Source organism: Globicephala melas, chromosome 16 (genome assembly GCF_963455315.2).
Source record: "Globicephala melas chromosome 16, mGloMel1.2, whole genome shotgun sequence".
In the NCBI taxonomy this organism is placed as follows: Eukaryota; Metazoa; Chordata; class Mammalia; order Artiodactyla; family Delphinidae; genus Globicephala; species Globicephala melas.
In genome coordinates this window covers 13,963,567-13,982,542 of record NC_083329.1, presented here as the reverse complement: position 1 = coordinate 13,982,542, position 18,976 = coordinate 13,963,567, and the positions used below count along the sequence as shown (strand labels likewise).

At 33.3% G+C, this 18,976-nt stretch overlaps 1 protein-coding gene across 1 annotated transcript in view; it reads left to right on the top strand.

The window, feature by feature from the left end:
• The window catches only part of CCDC172 (coiled-coil domain containing 172), a 42,536-nt gene extending 30,762 nt beyond the window's left edge, over positions 1-11,774 (top strand). The window contains exons 6-9 of the mRNA XM_030839364.2: positions 1,669-1,770; positions 2,133-2,235; positions 10,362-10,449; positions 11,660-11,774. Of these exons, the coding sequence (XP_030695224.1) occupies positions 1,669-1,770; positions 2,133-2,235; positions 10,362-10,449; positions 11,660-11,701 (335 nt within the window). The 3' untranslated portion in view covers positions 11,702-11,774. The remainder of the gene's footprint in view (positions 1-1,668; positions 1,771-2,132; positions 2,236-10,361; positions 10,450-11,659) is intronic.
• Positions 11,775-18,976: the final 7,202 nt, after the last annotated feature.

The window sequence follows — 18,976 nt, the reverse complement described above, 5'->3', positions numbered from 1 at the left end:
ACAAGTTCAGCAAGGTTGCAGGATATTAGATCAATATATACAAATCAATTATATTTCTATATACTAACAATGAACAATTTGTAAGTTAAATTGAAGAACATTCAATTTACAATCAAAAAGTAAAATACTTAGGAATACACTTAACAAAAGTTCAAGACTACAAAAATCATTGTTGAAGGAAATTAAAGAAGACCTAAATAAATGGAAAGTCATCCCAAGTTGATGGATTGGAAGATCTAATATTGTTAAGATGGCAATACTCCTAAATGTGATCTACAGATTCAATACAACCCCTATCAAATATTCTAGCTGGCTTTTTGCAATCTGACCCTAAAATTCATAGAAATGCAAAGGACCAATAATAGTCAAAACAAACTTGAAAAAGAACAGAGTTGGAAGACTCACACTTCTGATTTCAAACTTAGAACAGAGCTGCTGTAATCAAGACAGTGAGGTGCTGGTATGAGTATGGACATATAGATCAAGGGGATATAATTGAGAATCCAAAAATAAACCCATACATTTATGGTCACTTGATTTTTACACGTATGCTAAGACCATTTGCAAAAGAATAGTCTTTTTAAATAAAGGTGCTAGGATAACTGGATATCCCCATGCAAAAGAATGAATGTGGACATCTACCTCATACTGTACACAAAAACTAAATCAAAACAGATCACAGACCTAAATGTAAGAGCTAAAAATATAAAACTCTTAGAATAAAACACAGTTGTAAATCTTCATAACTTAGGATTAGGAAATGGTTTTCTAGGTATTCACAAGCAACGAAAGAATAGATAAATTGGACTTCATCAAAATTAAAACTCGAGTTTCAAAGGACACTATCAAAAAAGTGAAAAGACAACCCACAGAATTGTAGAAAATATTGGCAAATCATGTATCTAACAAGGGACTAGCATCCAGAATATATAAAGAACTCTTACAACTAAACAGTAAAAAGAAAAATAACCCAGTTTTTTTTAATGGACAAAGTATTTAAAAAGGCATTTATCCAAAAAAGGCATACAAATGGCCACACATGAAAGATGTTCAAAATAATTAGGAAAATGCAAATCAAAACCACAATGAGATGCCACTAGCCTGGCTATAATAAACGAGTAGATAAGAGTGTTGGATAGGCTGTGGAGAAATTGGAAACCTCATACATTGCTGGTAGAAATGTACAATTATACAACTACTTTGGAAAACAGTTTGACAGTTTCTCAAAATGTTACACCTAGAGTTACCCTATGACCCACAATTCCACTCCCTGGTATTTCAAGATAATTGAAACCATACGTCTATGTAAGAACTTGTACATGAATGTTCATAGCAGCATTGTTCATGGTAACCAAAAAGTGAGTAGAGTTTTCTAATTTCATTGGGAAGCTCGTTTTACTTAGTAATATGACACTATTTTGAATCTCATTCAGCAGTCTAACCTTCAACTAACTTGTTCTTTTGTATCCAGTTGTTGCTTAAATAATCCTGGTCAGTTTATTAAGAAACAGTTCCTATGTGGCCAAGGGAAGCTGTTGGGACTTAAAATTGACCATATACTGTTTAAACTTTTACTACACAAGAAGAACTTAATCATTCCTGACATACATAAAGCAAAACTTAAAATAGTTAAAATATGTTTTTTGGTTTTTGTCTATTTGTTTCTAGAAATGAAGTCAGCGGAACATGATAGTGGCCAGTTAAATGAACTTCAAAAACAAAAGAGTGAATTGATACAAGAATTATTTACTTTGCAGAGAGAGCTTAAAGGTATTACCTTTATGAGTTAGTTTATTTTGCTGATGAATATTGTTATATATCTACTATAGGGTAGTATTATTCTTTCAAAGTGTATTCACCTATTGGGATGTAGTGCTGCTACTGATGTAAAAAAGGAATAGGTAAAGCACTGAACTGATCAGTGTTAGATCTGGTATTTTTAATGTCACAAATTTTGTTAAGATCTTTTTTGTGTGTGCCTTTAATTGCTACATTAAAGTAGAAAAATAAAAATCACTAGTACATATATTTTACATGAAGCACCAAAATTGATTATTGTTCTTATGAATGCATAAAGATAACCTTTATGTTTAATTTTTTAAAGATTGTAAGAATTTTCTTAAATTGTTTAGGTTTTGAAGATAAAAAAAAGGAAGCCGTTTGTACTACCAAGTACCTAGAGGCAGAAAAAATAAAAATCAGTGAAAAGCCTCAAAATGATGCTGAATGCTTAAGGTAAGAATTGCCTATTATACTTTGGTATAAAATCTGATAATTTTCCAAGTTGTCAAGTAGATTTCAGCATAAAACTAAACGCACAGTTGCTTTTTTTTTTAAAGTTTGTTTAAGAAATTATTTCCTTCTATGTGTATTCTGAAACATACTAATAAGCAAACACTTTACTGGCTAGAAAGTGCTACACATAAGTTTCACGATGCATCAGGTTGATAAGGTTGAAATCAATTTTATCTTTTCATATACCTCATGGTCTCAGAGTTATTCATATCCTAACAGATTAAGATATAGTATTGTTTCCACAACTCTCTTTTTTATTATCCCTAACTTTCTGGAGTGAAATGATTGAAATTATTTTTGGTCCTTCTAGATTTCAGGGGAAAAAACCACAGTCTACTGTTTTACTTGAAATCTGTCACTCTGGTTTGGGGCCTAAAGATTGAAAATGTATTTTCTGTACGGAATATTTAGATTTTTTTAATGCATTTGGATAATGAAAGAATGGCTGAGGTTTGAAATGACATAATTATATACCAAAGGAGGACCCCCCCCCAGTTTATTAATTTCACTGTTATTTATTAATAATTCAGTGTTATATTTGCTGGCTTAATTTTAAAGAACTTCCTTTACTTTCTACATTTAATGTAAGAAACAGAAACCTCATTGCCAGATCTACAAAGAGGCAAATGAAGACTTCATTCACATAAATCATATAGGAAATAAGTCCACTAGAGCTGAACAAATGCTTCATATTAGCAGTGTATTGCCTTAGGCCATAATTTTAGTAGATTGTGAGAAAATATCTGCAATTTAATTTTATGTTAAGTTTTATAAGCATGAAATATCAATCTCTTGGGTGATATGTTTGATGCAGAATGAGTTTCTGTAGTGACAGTCTGCTCATTGATTTTTTTACACTTTTAAAAATGGTAATGCCCACTGGTATCATTGTAGTTAGTAGTAAAGGGGCTTCCAATATGAACTCCAGTTTTGTTTATCACTCAGTCATAAAAATTTGCCCTGGATTAAAATTAAGCACACGAAGTTTGTTAGAGCTTTTCCTTCACAGATGGTGACAAAGGAAATTTGGATAGAAAGAAACATCAATCAATATACCTAGTCCGTTCTTTGCATCTTAGCAGTTATTGAATGAAATGCCAATATTTATCAATTCCCACTTTAAATTCTTTAATATGTGTAGCTTAGTTTCCCTTCTGGTATGTTCCATAAAAGTTATTTCAAGTGTGAAGAGCAGAGTCAAAATACTAAGTGTAAAGATTTTAGAAAAGAGGGCCATCAATCTTATAATTAGCACAATAACAAGGAGCTAATGATGGCAAAAAATGATATGACATTTACTGAACATCATTGAGGCCAAAATTAAGTTGGTTTTATCCCTAAATTTTGGAATAGAATAATCTTTTTCATCTGTGTGTTCAAATGTATACTGAATTCTATAGTAATTGCCTTTATCTTAAATTTTCAAGTTTAACTACTCTTGGTATAGATGCTATTTTTATAGCAGGGTTTCTCAGCCTTGGCACTGTTGAGATTTTGGGTCAGGATATTCTTTGTTGTGGGAGAGCTGTCCTATGCAGGGTAAGATGTTTAGTAGCATTCCTGGCCTCTACCAACTAGATGCCAGTAGCGCCACCCGCCCCCAGTTGTGACAAACCAAAAATGACTCCAGATATTGCTCAGTGCCCCCTGGGCAGAGACGGGTGGGCAAAATTGTCCCCAGTTCAGAACCAGTTTTATTTTAAAGTTATTAAAATTGTACTTCTACTTTTATTAAACTTTAACCAGTAAGAAAGCAATTACTGGGTTACAAAAAGTTACAAAAAAATTAATTACAAAAAATTAAAACTTCATCTCTATGAACTTATTGTTTCTACTTCTTGTAATTAGAAAATTTTGATGCATATTTTATTCTGTCTATATTATTGAAATTCTTTTGTAATGATTATGTTTTTATAAAGTTAATCTGTCATGTCCAGGTTGCTTGTTGGACTCTAACTTAATGCCATCCATTAATGGAGAGAACTAGTACTTTATTTTTTTAACACCTTTATTAGAGTATAACTGCTTTACAATGGGTGTTAGTTTCTGCTTTATAACAAAGTGAATCAGCTATACATATACATATATCACCATATCTCCTCCCTCTTACATCTCCCTCCCCCACTCTCTGTCCCACTCCTCTAGATGGTCACAGAGCACGGAGCTGATTTCCCTGTGCTATGCGGCTGCTTCCCACTAGCTATCTGTTTTACATTTGAGAACCAGTACTTTACATTCACAACAGTTTAATGGTCTCTGCTTTAAGTAATCTTCCCCTATTTATAAATTACAAGATGTTTGTTTATTTAAAAGATTCTAATATGAAGAGTGTGGGCTCATTAATTAACACATGTTAAAGCAGCTAACTTATAGAATATTGCTATGATTAATACCTAAACCAGAGGTTGTGTTAATTTCTAAGAAGCGTCCCTGAGGGTTGTATAACATACCAAGCTAGTTTTTTCATGTAGTCCAGGGAGGACAGAAATCTCAGGGTCTGGAGAGGCAGAAAGCGTAGAGGTTAAGATTACAAACACCTTTGAATCCCACCTCTGCTATTTACTAGGTTAGTGACCTTGGACAAGCAATTTAACTTGTCTATGCCTCATTCTCTACATCTATAAAATGAGGTTAATAATGGCCCTACCTCACAAGACTATAGCAAAAATTAAATGTCTTAATATATATAAAGCCCTTACAACAGTGCTTGGTACACAGTAAATGCTCTATAATTATTAGACATAATTATAATTGTATAATTACTTATGATTTCATTTTTATTTCATATTATCCATGGGAATTTCATGCCTTTCAGGCTTCTTTCTCATTTTTTTCTCCTGCCTGTCCTTTAAGTGCAGAGGCTCCCTAAAGTTTAGTCATTGATTGTTTTCTTACTTTGTACTCTCCATGGACTATCTCATCTGGTCTAAAGTTTTAGTTATCATCCATAGATAATTTCCAAATCTTTGTCACTAATCCCTCCTTCCTAAGCTCCAGTTCTGAATTCCCAAGAATTTAATATAAACATAGAAATAGATCTGAAGTGATGCTGTCCTGATTAAACAAACAAAAACGTAATCTGTGCTATCTCCCTGCATTTCTATCACATACTCTATTCTACTAGCACATCAGAATACTATTTGTGGAATTCCAAATATGCCACAGGACTTCACACCTCTGTATCTTTCTCTTTTTTCTCTATTAGTTTAAAATCTGATTTAGTCTTCAAGGCCTAGCTCACATGTAATTTTTCCTGAGTAAACCCAAAATGTAGCAGGCATGTTTGATGTGTTCAGAAATCTCATCATTCTCACCCTACCCCCGTCCATCACCAAGTTTTGTTGCTTTTACCTCCAAAATATTTCTTGAATCCTTCCACTTCTCTCTCCATGGCTACCATCCTAGTTCTAGCCACTACTCTCTCTCACCTGGATCACAGTAACAATCTCTCTCTGCTTTCCCGTCATCCACTCTTGCAACCTTCATTGCATTATAAATTGAATCGTGTCAGCCCCTTTATTAAAATCATCGGTGGCTTCATAATGAACATAATAAAACCTAAAGTCCAAGACTCGTCACAATATGGTATATGACCACCTCCCTGATGTTATTTTCAACCATGGTCCCCTTCTCACTCTGCTCCTTAAAGCTCTCCGAGCTTTCTTCCACCTAAGACCTTTATCTATGCCTTTCTTTCCCTCAAGTTATCTGTTTGCCCCTTGCCTACTTGTCTCCTACCTGGTGGGACATGCCCTATCCTTTAGATCTCAGTTGAAATATTTCCTCAGAGAAGGATCCCTGTGATCTAAATTTTATAACCTGTTGTTTTTCCTAATAACACACTGTATTTTTTCCTTGATAGCACAGATTCCATTTTGTAATTACATATCTATGTGCTTCATTTTATGTATGTCTATGTCATCATGTGCTCAGTTAGGGGAAAGATCTTGTCTACTTTGTTTACCATTGTATACTCATGGTCTAATACCTTGGTACAGAGGTTGGCATATAGTAGGTATTGAATAAATAAATGAAGGAATAAACATAATAAATTATGAAAGGGTTCCTCTATTGTTCCTTTCTCTGTGTTCATAGAGAATATGTTTATAATTCCGTTATATCATTGATCATATTCTGTGATATTTATGTGTATCAGTCTCTCCCACTTAACTGGGAACTCCTTCTACTACTTCTTCATTTTTCTATCAGTGTCTGAATCTAACATAGGCCAGGGTACTTAGTGTTTAATAAATATTTGTTCCAGTGATTGAGTCTACATATTTTATTTTTACTACAAAGAAGATAAAAGTTCCTCATCTTTTTTCAGTGTTATTTGCAAAGACATGGTGTATATTAACCCCTGAGATAGCCCCATGGAATTCTTCTTTCCACTCCTGGTTTTTTTCTTCCATGAAGAAAAAGCTTTACTGGTTTAACCCTCCTTGTTGTCCCCCCCCAGAACTCCTTCTTTCTTATTCTATGGTGGAGAGGAGTGATTCAGTCTGGTGAGTTTGGAAGGATAAACCGAAGCCCAGCTTTCTTTTCCTTATCTCTCTGGAGTATGGCCTGCCTCAGAGTGTATATTCCACTCTGCTCCTCTATCCCTTAAGTTTTACAGTGATAGGACTCCATGAAAGAAAGCTTGTGGCATCCAATTCTGTCTCTAATGGTGTGAGTTACATTAGTCTAATTCTGGGGTTCAGTGTTAGTAAATCCTTTGCATGCAGATATAAGCCACATTCTCCAGTCACTGCTATATTAGTAGCAAACTTGACATCTGACCTTCCTTATTTCTCAGATGGGCAGAATTCAGGTAGGCAAGAATAGCAGTATATACTGGACCACTTCAAACTCCCAACACCTATTATTTTTTATTATTACTCAACACCACGGTCACCAAAATACAGTTCTTCATCATGACTTTTTATTTACTGCAATAGTAACATACCAGTCAACTTGAAACATTTCAGGCATTTTTTTACCTACAACACTTCTTCTTAGAATGGTTTTACACTTTTTATAACCAATGTTTATGCTTGTTTAATACAGCAGGAAGTTTGTTTCAGAAATGAAGCTACAAAGTCAATAGCATGGGATTTTCTTTCTGAACATTTGAAGATAGAGTGGTTTTGTGAACAGCATGTTTGCAATGGAAACAGCACAAAAGTTAATATACACCTGCTACTGAGAGACTCTAAATGCATTTATATGAAGTAGTAAATCAGTGCTGTTGCCTCTTCAGTGAAAAGGTCATCCAGTTAAGTTAGTCATAGATGTCACATTGATGGTGTTTTATTAGCTAGTAAAATTCTGGGGGAAAAAAAGACAGAAGTTCCCCTTCCTCTTACCCCATCCTTTTAATTTCTCCTTTTTAAGATTTTCTATGGATTCATGGATTTCTTTTTTATTACATGTGTTATAATACATTATTGTCACTATTTTTGATGCTCAAATTGTCCCAGATTTGGCTAGAGGCAGTCGCTTGAACTAAATTTTTGTGTCTTTTGACATTTTCGCATCAGTTTTTGGTCACTTTCCTTCCTTCTTGTGCAACAGAATATTCTAGGCTCATCTTGTATATTATAATACCTACCTCAGCCCTGGGACCAATTATTTCAAGGAGTCCTGGTATCTTTTAGTTGGTACTGGTTTTAGAAACTAAAATTAGCATGCTAGATGTGCTTGTTACTACTGGGTGTCATTGCTTCTGAATACTTTAAACGGACAGAAATAAAAATACCATTTTTTTAAATCATGATTTTTTTTATACTGATCCCTTCCATTCACATCCAAAATGACAGGTTTTTTTTTTTCCTCTTCCCTCCATTTTCTATGTATATCTTCTTTCTTCTAGTGAAAACTCTGGTTCTTAACAACATCAATGTAATTATCCATTTCTTACAATCCTGTAAAATAATTTTAGAATTACTAGCTGTGTACCTTCACTAACAATAAAAGTAGTAAATAAAATTTAAGATTCCTTTATAATTCTTATTGCCTTACAACATATCCCACTGAGGGTTATAGACTACTATGTTTGAAAATTACTTGAATTAATTCTTTTTTTTTTAATCTGTGATTATAAATTTGAAAAACAGGTTTATTTGTTTCTGTTTGTGTTTAACTCAACTGTTATTTTGTGTTAAACTTTATGGTCTTTTCCTCAACTTTGTTTATTTAATTTTATTTGTCAAATATGTAAATAATCATCAAGATTCAAAAGTCAGAAGTATATAAAAAAGATATACCCAGATGAGTTTCATTTCATTCCATATCTATTCCACCCCATTTTCACTCATGCTGTAGGTGACCATTTTCACTAGTTACTGGTTTATCCTTTCTGTGTTTCTTTTCATCTTTATCTTCATTCTTTTTATACTGTATAATACTCCATTATATGGATGTGCTATAGTTTATTCAACCAGTCTCATAAGAATGGACACAGATTGTTGACAATATTTTGTGATTACAAATAATAATGCAACAATAACTGTGCATATGTTGTTTGTTTTTATAGGGTGTATTACTGATGTGGAATGGCAAAGTCAAAAGGAAAATATAAATGTAGTTTTGTTATATACTGCCAAATTCTCCTCCTTTGAAGTTTAGCCATTTTAAATTCCCCCATCAATGTCTGAGTACAGCTGTTTATCCACAACCTTATGAAGAAAGTGTGTTATCAAGTTTTTGGAGTTTTACCAATCTGATAGATGAGAAATTATATACCTGTGTAGTAAATTTTCAAGTCTTTATTATGAGTGAAATTGACCATATTTTTATCACGAGTAATATTAAGCACTTTTCAAATGTTTAGGGATGATTTTTATACTTTTTTCTGTGAAGTGACTGTTTATGACTTTCCCCCATTTTTTAATCAGAGTTTTGGTCTTTTTTCCCCTTGATTATAAAGTCCCTTTACATATTAGAGAGATTACACTTTTATCTGTGATGTATGTGGCAAGTGTTTTCTCTCAGATTGTCATCTTTTGACTTTACTCATGTGTTTTGCTATGCAGTTTTTTAAATGTAATTGAATTGAGTACTCATTTTTCATTTATATTTTGAGCCATAGTGAGAAAGTTCTTGGCCACAACCAGCTTATAAAGGAATTTCCCTATTCTTTCACTTTGTCCTTAGATAGTTTCATTTTTTACACTTAAATCTTTGATCCAGTTAGAGTATATTTTGGTGTATGCTATGAGATACAGAGCCAATTTTAGCTTTGACAATCCATCTATAGCCACATAGCACATAGCTATCCGGTTTTTCTAACACAGCTTATTAAAAAGTCAGTCTTTTACAGTGGTTTGAGGAAGCTCCTTTAGCATATGCTAAATGTCCACTTGTCCCTTTTAAGCTATTTCTGTCTTCTGTGTTCCACTGCTCTATTTATATGCCACTACTGCACTCTTTTAATTATAAAGGATTAATGGTATGATTTAATATCTCACAGGGCTAGTCACCTTTCTTTGTTTTCTCTTTTTTCAGGGCTTTCTTGGAAAAAAAAAATTCAAGGGCTTTTCTAGAATGTTCTTTTTCTTTTTTCATATGAACTTTAGAATCAAATTCGCCTAGCACCAGTGGAAAAAAGTGTTAGTATTTTTATTAGGGTCAAATTAAGTTTTATTTAACTGGGGATAGTTAGCATTTTTATGATGTCCTATCCATGAAAAAGTCATGTTAATTATTGCTGGTGACAATGAAGGCTACTTATTTTTGTTTGCTAATTTTGTATTTTGTCACCCTACTGAATTATTTTATTGTTTGAGTTGGTTTTAACACTGATTCATGGGTTTTCCAAGTATGTTTTCAAATTACCTGAAAAACGAGATAGCTTTATTTCTTCTTTCAAATTCTTGTTCCTCCAGTTATCTTTCCTAGACTAATTTTAATGGCTGGTTCCTTACAGAATTATAGAGAATTAAAATTTCTTTCCAAATTCTTTAGTGTTAACTTGAAATTCCGATAATAGAAGCTGCAAATCTGGCACTATTCATGTAATAAAGAATTATTATAAAAGTTTACTAATGAACTAATTAATAGAGTGAATTTTTCCTTTAAAACAGACTTAAAAAAGAATTAGAACTTTATAAGGAAGATGACATGCAAAGTGTTTATGATGCTCTCCAGACAGAAATAGAATTTTTGCAGTTGGTAAGCCATAATTGATTGTTTAACTTTTGTTCAGCACTTGTTTTTACTTACTGGTAAGAATGGTTTTACTGGAATACATCTCACTGAATTAGTATTGTGCCCTTCACATGGATTTGCACTAGATACAAAAGAACAAAACAGGGCTTCCCTGGTGGCGCAGTGGTTAAGAATCCACCTGCCAATGCAGAGGACACGGGTTTGAGCCCTGGTCTGGGAAGATTCCCCCATTCCGCGGAGCAGCTAAGCCTGTGCGCCACAACTACTGAGCCTCCGCTCTAGAGCCTGCGAGCCACAACTATTGAGCCCACGTGCCACAACTACTAAAGCTCGTGCACCTAGAGCCCATGCTCTGCAACAAGAGAAGCCACAGCAATGAGAAGCTCGCTCACCGCAAGGAAGAGTAGCCCCCGCTCGCCACAACTAGAGAAAGCCCACACACAGCAACAAAGACCCAACGCAGCCAAAAATAAATAAATAAAAAAAAACCAAAACAGCAACAACAAACAAAACTAAGGTCATGATATAAATCTGTGAAATGTTTTGAGTCTTGGAGATTTAGATGCTGCATAAGGCAAGTTATATCAATATATAAAGAGAATATGTACAATTTCAAACTAAGTTAAAAAAAATTCAAACCTGACCTCACAACATCCCCTTGACTGAAACTGTTATTAGAGGATTAATGCACTGAAGAAGTTTAACTATCATAATGCTTAAAAGCTTTTTGTTTTTGATAGGCATAAATTATACTTTGATTATATTTGATCCTAAAACTTTCTTATTACAAATTTTTATGATTTCCAGAACTTTGGATTCAATTATTGGAAACTTATTTTCAGATTGTGTGGGAGCACTTCAGATTGCTTTTAACCTCTTACTTTGGTTGTTTATAAAATGAACACAGTATTTGTCATGCTCTATTTTAATAGAAGACATATATAGCTAGCTTTAAAGTATGTTAAAATATAGTTTTAATTTAATACACTACATTTTCTTCCATATTTATTTTCTGGAAATATTTTCTTATTTAAGATTATCCAATAGGTATGTTAGGATTTATATTTTATAGGATTTATATATTTAGAAAAACTTTCAATAGTAAAATTTAGAAATGCCCAGTTATTGTTGTGCTAAATTTACATGAATTTTATGTCATTCTTTTATTAAGAATTTCATTTCTCTCATGAATAATTGTATGTTTTCATTTCAGACATTGGCACAGAAAGATCTTCAGGAAACTAAAAACTTGTAGAGAAGTGATCAGCTATCTAAGATTTGATCAAGCATCTTAGTATCAAATCTTTGTGGTAGATACATGAATGATACCCATTTCTTGCGGAAAACGTGAGGTTTAAAATGTTCAAAGTTGTTGATATCTAGAATTGATATATTAGCACTTAAAAAAAGTAAGTTTTTGGTCTTTTTACCTGCTGAAACTTAAGGGTTTTTATGTGGTTTGATTTTATTTCTAAAGGAAGAAAAAAGGAGAAACAGATATTGTGTTCTCAGGCTCGTTATTCTCCCCCGACCCTTAAGCTGATCTATACTTTCTGATGTTGTTCATTCTTTGTTGCAGTCTACCTCAGATCCAATCAAGTGCAGGAAGAAAAGCTCAGATTATTGACCCAATTTCGTCAGTGCCATTTGCACCAACAAAGATGCTTACTTTCATTTTAATCCTTCTGTAATCATAAGATGTCTTTTGACAGAGGCCTTCTGAGGCCTTTCATCTACAGAAGCCAGTTTTCTCCACTTTTCTCTAAATGTGTCTACAGATTTAAGTCTGGGACACCTGCAGCCACTTTCCAGCACTTTGTGCCTGCCAGTTTTCTTCCTAATGCCAGTGTTGGTTAGAATGAAATAAGTCATCCACTCGGGGAGGTACATAGTCTCCTTATGGCCATCAGGATTCATTTTTGCTGGTGGCCTAAAATATTGCAACTGAAAACAGTGTACTTATGTTTGGATCAATCATGATATTGCCACCAAATTTCCAACATCACATCTCTTTCTGCTGTTAGCAGTCCTATCTAGGAAGAAAGGTGTATTTTCACCTGTTTCTTAAAAAAGTATATTGAAACTATTCAACAAGGCCCTAAATTGTGGTAGGCGGGGGAGGGGAACAAAAGCTACTTTAAGGATATAACTTAAAGTTCTGAGTGCAAATGTTTTCTTTTATGATTCTAGTTGAATTAGTTTAATATCAAATATGAGATGTTTACAAATGTCTTAGATCTATTAATGTTAAGGTAGTCTTGTTTCAAATCAAGTCTTATTAGGGCATAGCTTTTTGTATAGGTTGCTTTACATCCTTATTTTTTAAAAAAGTAGCACAGTTAAAACTCTCCTTTGAGATGTGTACCAATTGCCATCTGTTTAAATAATTTGTATTTTCAAAAGTTATTTTTATTTTGATTCTTTAAATATTTAAGAGTAAATTACTTTTGCTTAAGAAAAAAAATGAATGGTACCAGAGAATTGCAGTCTGTTTTATATGCAAATGCAGAGTGGGAAATGGTTACTGGAATTAGTCATGACTTCAGTTCTGTCTTATTTTAGTCCATTTATCTAACCACATTCTAAGTTCTAAGTCTTCGGAATGTTTATTATTAAATGTGTATCACATCATTAATACGCAGGCTAAGGTTACCTGTAAAGCCTTTTTCACAGTAATTTTTGTTCATTATTGGTTTTGTAGCTAAAATATCAGTGTGAATTAGAGATCTGCCAGCTATTTGCACAACTAACACACAATGGCATATACATAAACTCTTACTGATATAGCAGTCTTGTCATGTCTTCACATCATATAGAATATCTAGATTAATATTCAGTAATGAATCAGAATTCATATGAATTGAATTTGAGACAAAATGGGAGGTTCATAACATATTTTCATTATTTCAAAATGCTTAAAATGCGTATTTTAGGATTTAAACTATTTTTTTTCAAACAATCGAATGATTGTTTTGGCACTGCATGGTAGAGTAATACAGTTCACTGCCCGTGTAATACCAACCAAAATAACTGGGACTATTAGAATCAATGTAATCAAAGGCACAAGTTCACTGAAAAAAGGAAATACAACAATCAATAGAAATTGCAGTGTATGAACCTACACTGTCAGTACACCAGCAGATTAGGTCTGCTTTTAGATTTTTTAAGAATTCGTAATTCATACAACTCTTAAGTAGGAAAAATAACTGAAATTATCTAAGTAAAAGTGTGTCTCAGACTGACTTTACTCTGGAAGTAAGACTTTGGCTATATAAAAAGGCAATTTTTAAATTAATGCTCATTCATTAAATAAATTCACTAAATTTTCCCTATACTTAGTTATAACCAAAGCCTAACTAACCCAGAGTAACACTGATACATCTCTGAGGTTCCTGGCATGCCACCATAGTTCTTTACTCTAATGGAAGTTCTTTCAGAAGCAACTTCCTAATTATCAGCCTTCCACTGGGGATAATACTAGGATGTAGAGATAGTTTGCTGCGTATTTTTCCTGCTGATTAATGGAGCTATTTGGCTAGGGGAAAGACAGCAACAAAATGATAGGATGTAGAACATGACCACTGGACTGGAAATTCCTTTCTTTATTCCCTGGCCTAATTATTGAAATGGGAGGAAAAAGCAAAGAAAAGGAAAAGTTTTAAAGTGTGTACAGTCAGGAAGATTTCTAAAGTACTCATTGTTTTATCAATAGTAAAGTTTTCTTCTGTAAAAGAAACAAAAATTGAGGAGCACATTGTCTGCCTATCTTTTTTCTCTTGAAACGTGTAAAACCATGACGAGATTCTTAAAGTCCAAGATAAGTTTGAAGTCATTGTATTGTAATGAATTGGAATCTAGAAATGACTCTAAAACAGAGTCAATTGAGATTTGGTAATTTATTGTAGAGTAGAAATTATGCTAAGAAAAATCTATTGAGTCTTTTACCAGAAGGGCAATCAGTAGCTGCAGATATACAGACAGCATGCACTAGACAGGCCCTGTTCTAATCTATGCTGAGGACAAAGTCCCTTTCTATTTCATACCAATCAGTCATACATAACTGTGTCACATTGTTATGAATATGTCATTTATTTGCAGTTCAGAAAACAGTAGCAGTTCAGTGACATGATTAGAAATAAATATGATATGGTTTTTAATCCTGGGAATAGAAGGGTAAGGTGTTCTGTCATTCAAATATTTATTTATAGTATGAAATTTGATATTTAAAGTTGTTCATTATACTAAAAATATTTTAGTATTTGAAGCAGATTATTTTAGTTCAACTTTCATGTTTCTTCTTGACTCCTCTTCTCTCCTTTGTCATCCTGAAAAACTTAAATGAAGCAAATACATTTGCCTTTCAGAGTCTAGTTCAGAGCATTTTCTGTCAAGGGAATTTTTTTCAAGATGTGAACTAAAAATGAAAAATATTTTTTGTCATTAGCCTGAAGCAGGGATTAGGTCTTGGAGTTTTTAAGAACAGATTTTTCTTTTAATGGAAGAATGGGAAGAATGAAGTTATCTTTGAAAATGTTGGAGGTAGGAAATGAATAATTAGTTGCATTTGTGCTTTCTAAACATTGTATTTTCAAGTTTAAATAAGTTTTTGCTTGGCCTGTTAACGATAAAATCATCATACCAGTGAAGAAGCTTTATTTTCTTATTAACTTGATGTTTGACAAAAGAATAATACTGAGACAGCATTGACTAATATATGAATGAAATAATGTGATAACTGTCTTGTCTCTTAGGGAAAATCGGGATTTCATTGCTTTGTTGTTATTCATTGTACTGAGGGTCACATTCATTAAACATGAGGAAAATTTTTTAGGGTAATGCTGTTTGTAAGAACATATTTACTTTGATTGGAGGAAAAAAAGAAAGCATAACAAAGAAAACCATGACTGATGGTAAAATGCTCTCCTAGCTGCTGCTATGAAAAGTATCAAGAGCAAAGCTGTCAGAACCAAATGCTCATTTAAACAACTGCTTTTGGTACATAGCGAATTTATCTTTAAAAGACCTTTGTGAAATTGACAGCAGCAGAATTCAAATGTCTAGGAAAATAAAGAGTAAATAAAAATGTGAAATTAATAACAATGACTGAAATAAGTAGCTGTGCAAAATGAGGCCCACAGCGGGGGAGAAAAATGATTTTATTTTTTTCTTACAACCAGAAAAGCTGTACTATTCTGTTAATTCTAGGTTAATTATTGTCATACTTGTAATAAATTGTCATTCTAATTAGTTGGTAAATAAAATCTTGTTAAAATAAAATCCTCTCAATCTACGTTTAATAGATACAAATACAATTACTAATAAATATTTCTGGATAGGGCTTTGTGATTGCTGAGAGAAGGTGTAAATTCAAACCACCATGACATGATGTGGGCAGCTTTCGTGACTTTAGACAAAGAAGCTCCTGGTTGGGCATGGGTGACATGAGAGCAATCATAGAGTCAGTGTAACGTCACCTCTAAGATCTGGTGCCAATTAAAATTTATAAAATGAAGGTTATATTTATAAAAATATTTTTATCCAATAAAATCAAAGATCTCTATTGAGATTCTAGTTGGAGACCAAGCATATATCCCAGTTTTTTTCAGGAAGAACTGAGATTTTGATTAATGATCTGGTCCGTGTGAGGTCACAGAGGGCAGTGGGCCTCTTTATTTACTGTTTAATTGCTTGGGCTTCAGTTCCAAAAATCTTAAAAATACATTGCTTTTGAAAATATGCTTACAATAAACTTTTAGACAGCAGGTAAATATTAGAAGATAAGAGAAACTTGAGAATTATTTAAATCACTCTTTTGGTACCAGAAAACATGGATTAATCAGAATCAGTGAATGAATCTTGAATTAATTAAGAATATCCTTTACACTCCATGAGAAGAAAGAGGCAAATCAGTACAAAACAGACTCAAATCAAGTACTATGGAAAATTCACCTTCTGGGTATCTCTTGAAATTAATACCTATTCACCCTACTTTACATTTTCTGCAGATTTTTTTTTCAGTGCTACCCTGTGGTCATTGATAATTTAAGGTGGTAACCTGAGGGATGGCATCTTCTTAAAATATCAAATAATAAGAGTTATATTCATTTTTTCAGTACCTGCTAAGGCAGGAATATGGACTAATGGAGAACTTCCAGAAAGATCAACATGTAAAAGAATCTCTGATTAACGTAAAAGTAGCCCTCTTCTTATTTCTTTCTTTTCCCTATCTGTTGTTCCTTCCATCCATTCTTGCATCCATTCATCCTGGCTCCTAGCTACCTCTTGGAACTCATGCCATACACTCTCCTCCTTGCACTTTCCTCTCTAGCCGCACTGCCGTTCTTTCTGCTCCCCAAATAGGCCCGACTCACTCTGGCCTTGGGATCATTTTGGAAGCTGTGTTCCCTCTGCCTGGGACGCTCCTCCTCCTGATCTTTGTATGGCTGTCTGTTCCTGTAGTCCAGGTGTCAGCTGAAATGTCACCTCCTGGGAGAAGCCTTCCTTTAAACAATCAGTCTAAAGTATTCACATCATCCCATTATCGCACACTCTAGTTTAATTCTCTTCATACTATTTGTGATTTCTGATCTCTTTCTTGTTTGTTTGTTTCTATGTATCACTACTAAACCACAGGTTCCATGAGAGCAGGGATATCATTTGTCTTACGCACCACTTTTTTTCAGAGCCTGGAACAGTGTCAGCATACAGGAAGTGTTCAATAAATGTGCGTTGAAGTATGACTTGAATTAACTTGTTCATTTAACCCATATTTATTAATTGAGGATTTATTGATTATCCAGTTAAAGAAACTGTGTTCATTTATTTTTGATTCTCTTTCTTGGTTGAGTTACCATATCCCCTAATTTTCTTACTCTTTCTGAGCCTCTGTTTACTTAGTTGAAAATGGTAGTAATAATGTTTCCTAATTTCAGAACCCATCTATATAGAATAACCAATAAAAGCATTGAAAAGAGACTGGAAGAAAATAATGATCCCATATTCCATCATGGGAAAAGTTTGTGAGTCTCTCAATGGCAACTTACAGCTTTCTATTATCAAGCTGTTGATTGGCAGGTAATGATTATGAATGCTTACTTTCCACCAGCTGCTAGAATAGGAAGTGAAAATTGTAAGTTGCTTGCAAGCCATGAATGTGCATTAGAGTAGCTTAAAAGCATTATTTCTCCATGGTAATAGAAAATTTTGAAATGTGTTTGCTTTCAACTGTGATTTATTCGGTCTTTCTTGTCTGAAATACAAAGTTTAAACAATTCTGTTTTTAATTCAGCATCATATTTAGAAAAATGTATGAGTGCCATCTGCTGGATTTCTCTGGTACCACCTTGAACAAGATGATAAAACTGTAAGAGTGACCCTTCCTCCCTTTCCTTCTTCCCTCCTTCCTTTCCCATTTATGTAAGTATAAATTTAAAATTTCTCTCCATATATATTTTCCAATTGCTCCATACATAATTTTCAAATACCATGTATTTGATGCTTATTTTCAAATTAGTGTCACATGTACCCTTGAGAAAATATAAAGTTTAAGGGACATAAAAGTGAAATTTCAGTAACATTACAGTACTGTTTTTACTTTTGCTAAACTTAAAAGAGCCTTATTGGTTAATCAACACATTTTCTTTATTTTTGAATTAAAAAATATAAGTAACAGACTTTCACCCTGAGACCACATGAAAAGTTGATGTTAGTTTAAGTTGTTGATTATTTATATAACTTCTGGGTGTGTTAATCTTGATTATTTAGTCTTTGTCTTTAGTCTTCAAATATTCATTCATGAATTATTGGTCCATCGAATAAAGTGAAGTCATTCTACTTAGGATCTTTGGTAATTGACCTGCCAATCAGCTTTATCACCAGGTATGTGTTTCCTTTAAAGCTTTACTTAAAAATTCCTATCTCCTTATCATTTAACATCTATAGAATTCATGATGTCAGAATTCATGTTGTTTCATGAATTAAGTGATTGGAGTATTTCCTAGTGCAGTGCTGTTGATGAAGGGAAATTGGGCTGAATGTCTGTTGACTCCAAGAATATCCTAATAGTTGAATATTTTACAATACTTCATGTGTCCAATCCATCAGCAAATCCTGTTGTTTGTACCTTCAAAATATATGCAGAATCTGGAACCTCTCCTCATTATACCATGGCTACTGCCCTGGTGTAGGCTCCCTGATACTTCCTGTCTTTCTTTTCTGCTTTATTTATGTCTTAGCACTTATCTGATATATTTTACTTATTTATGAATTCTGTCATATTCAACATCTATCGTTCCGACTAGAATGTAGAGGATTTTTGTCTCTTGTTCACTGCAATCTCCCCAGTGCCTCAGACAATGCCTGACACATAGTATGTACTCATATAGCATATTTCTTACACAAACGGATTTGCTTTGAGTTATTTTCCTCTTTCTCAAAATATTTTATAAATTATATTAGTAGGGACATATTCTCGGTGCTTTTGTCAACTCTAAATTAAAATGTCCAAATAAGTATAACCTTCTTATCCTTT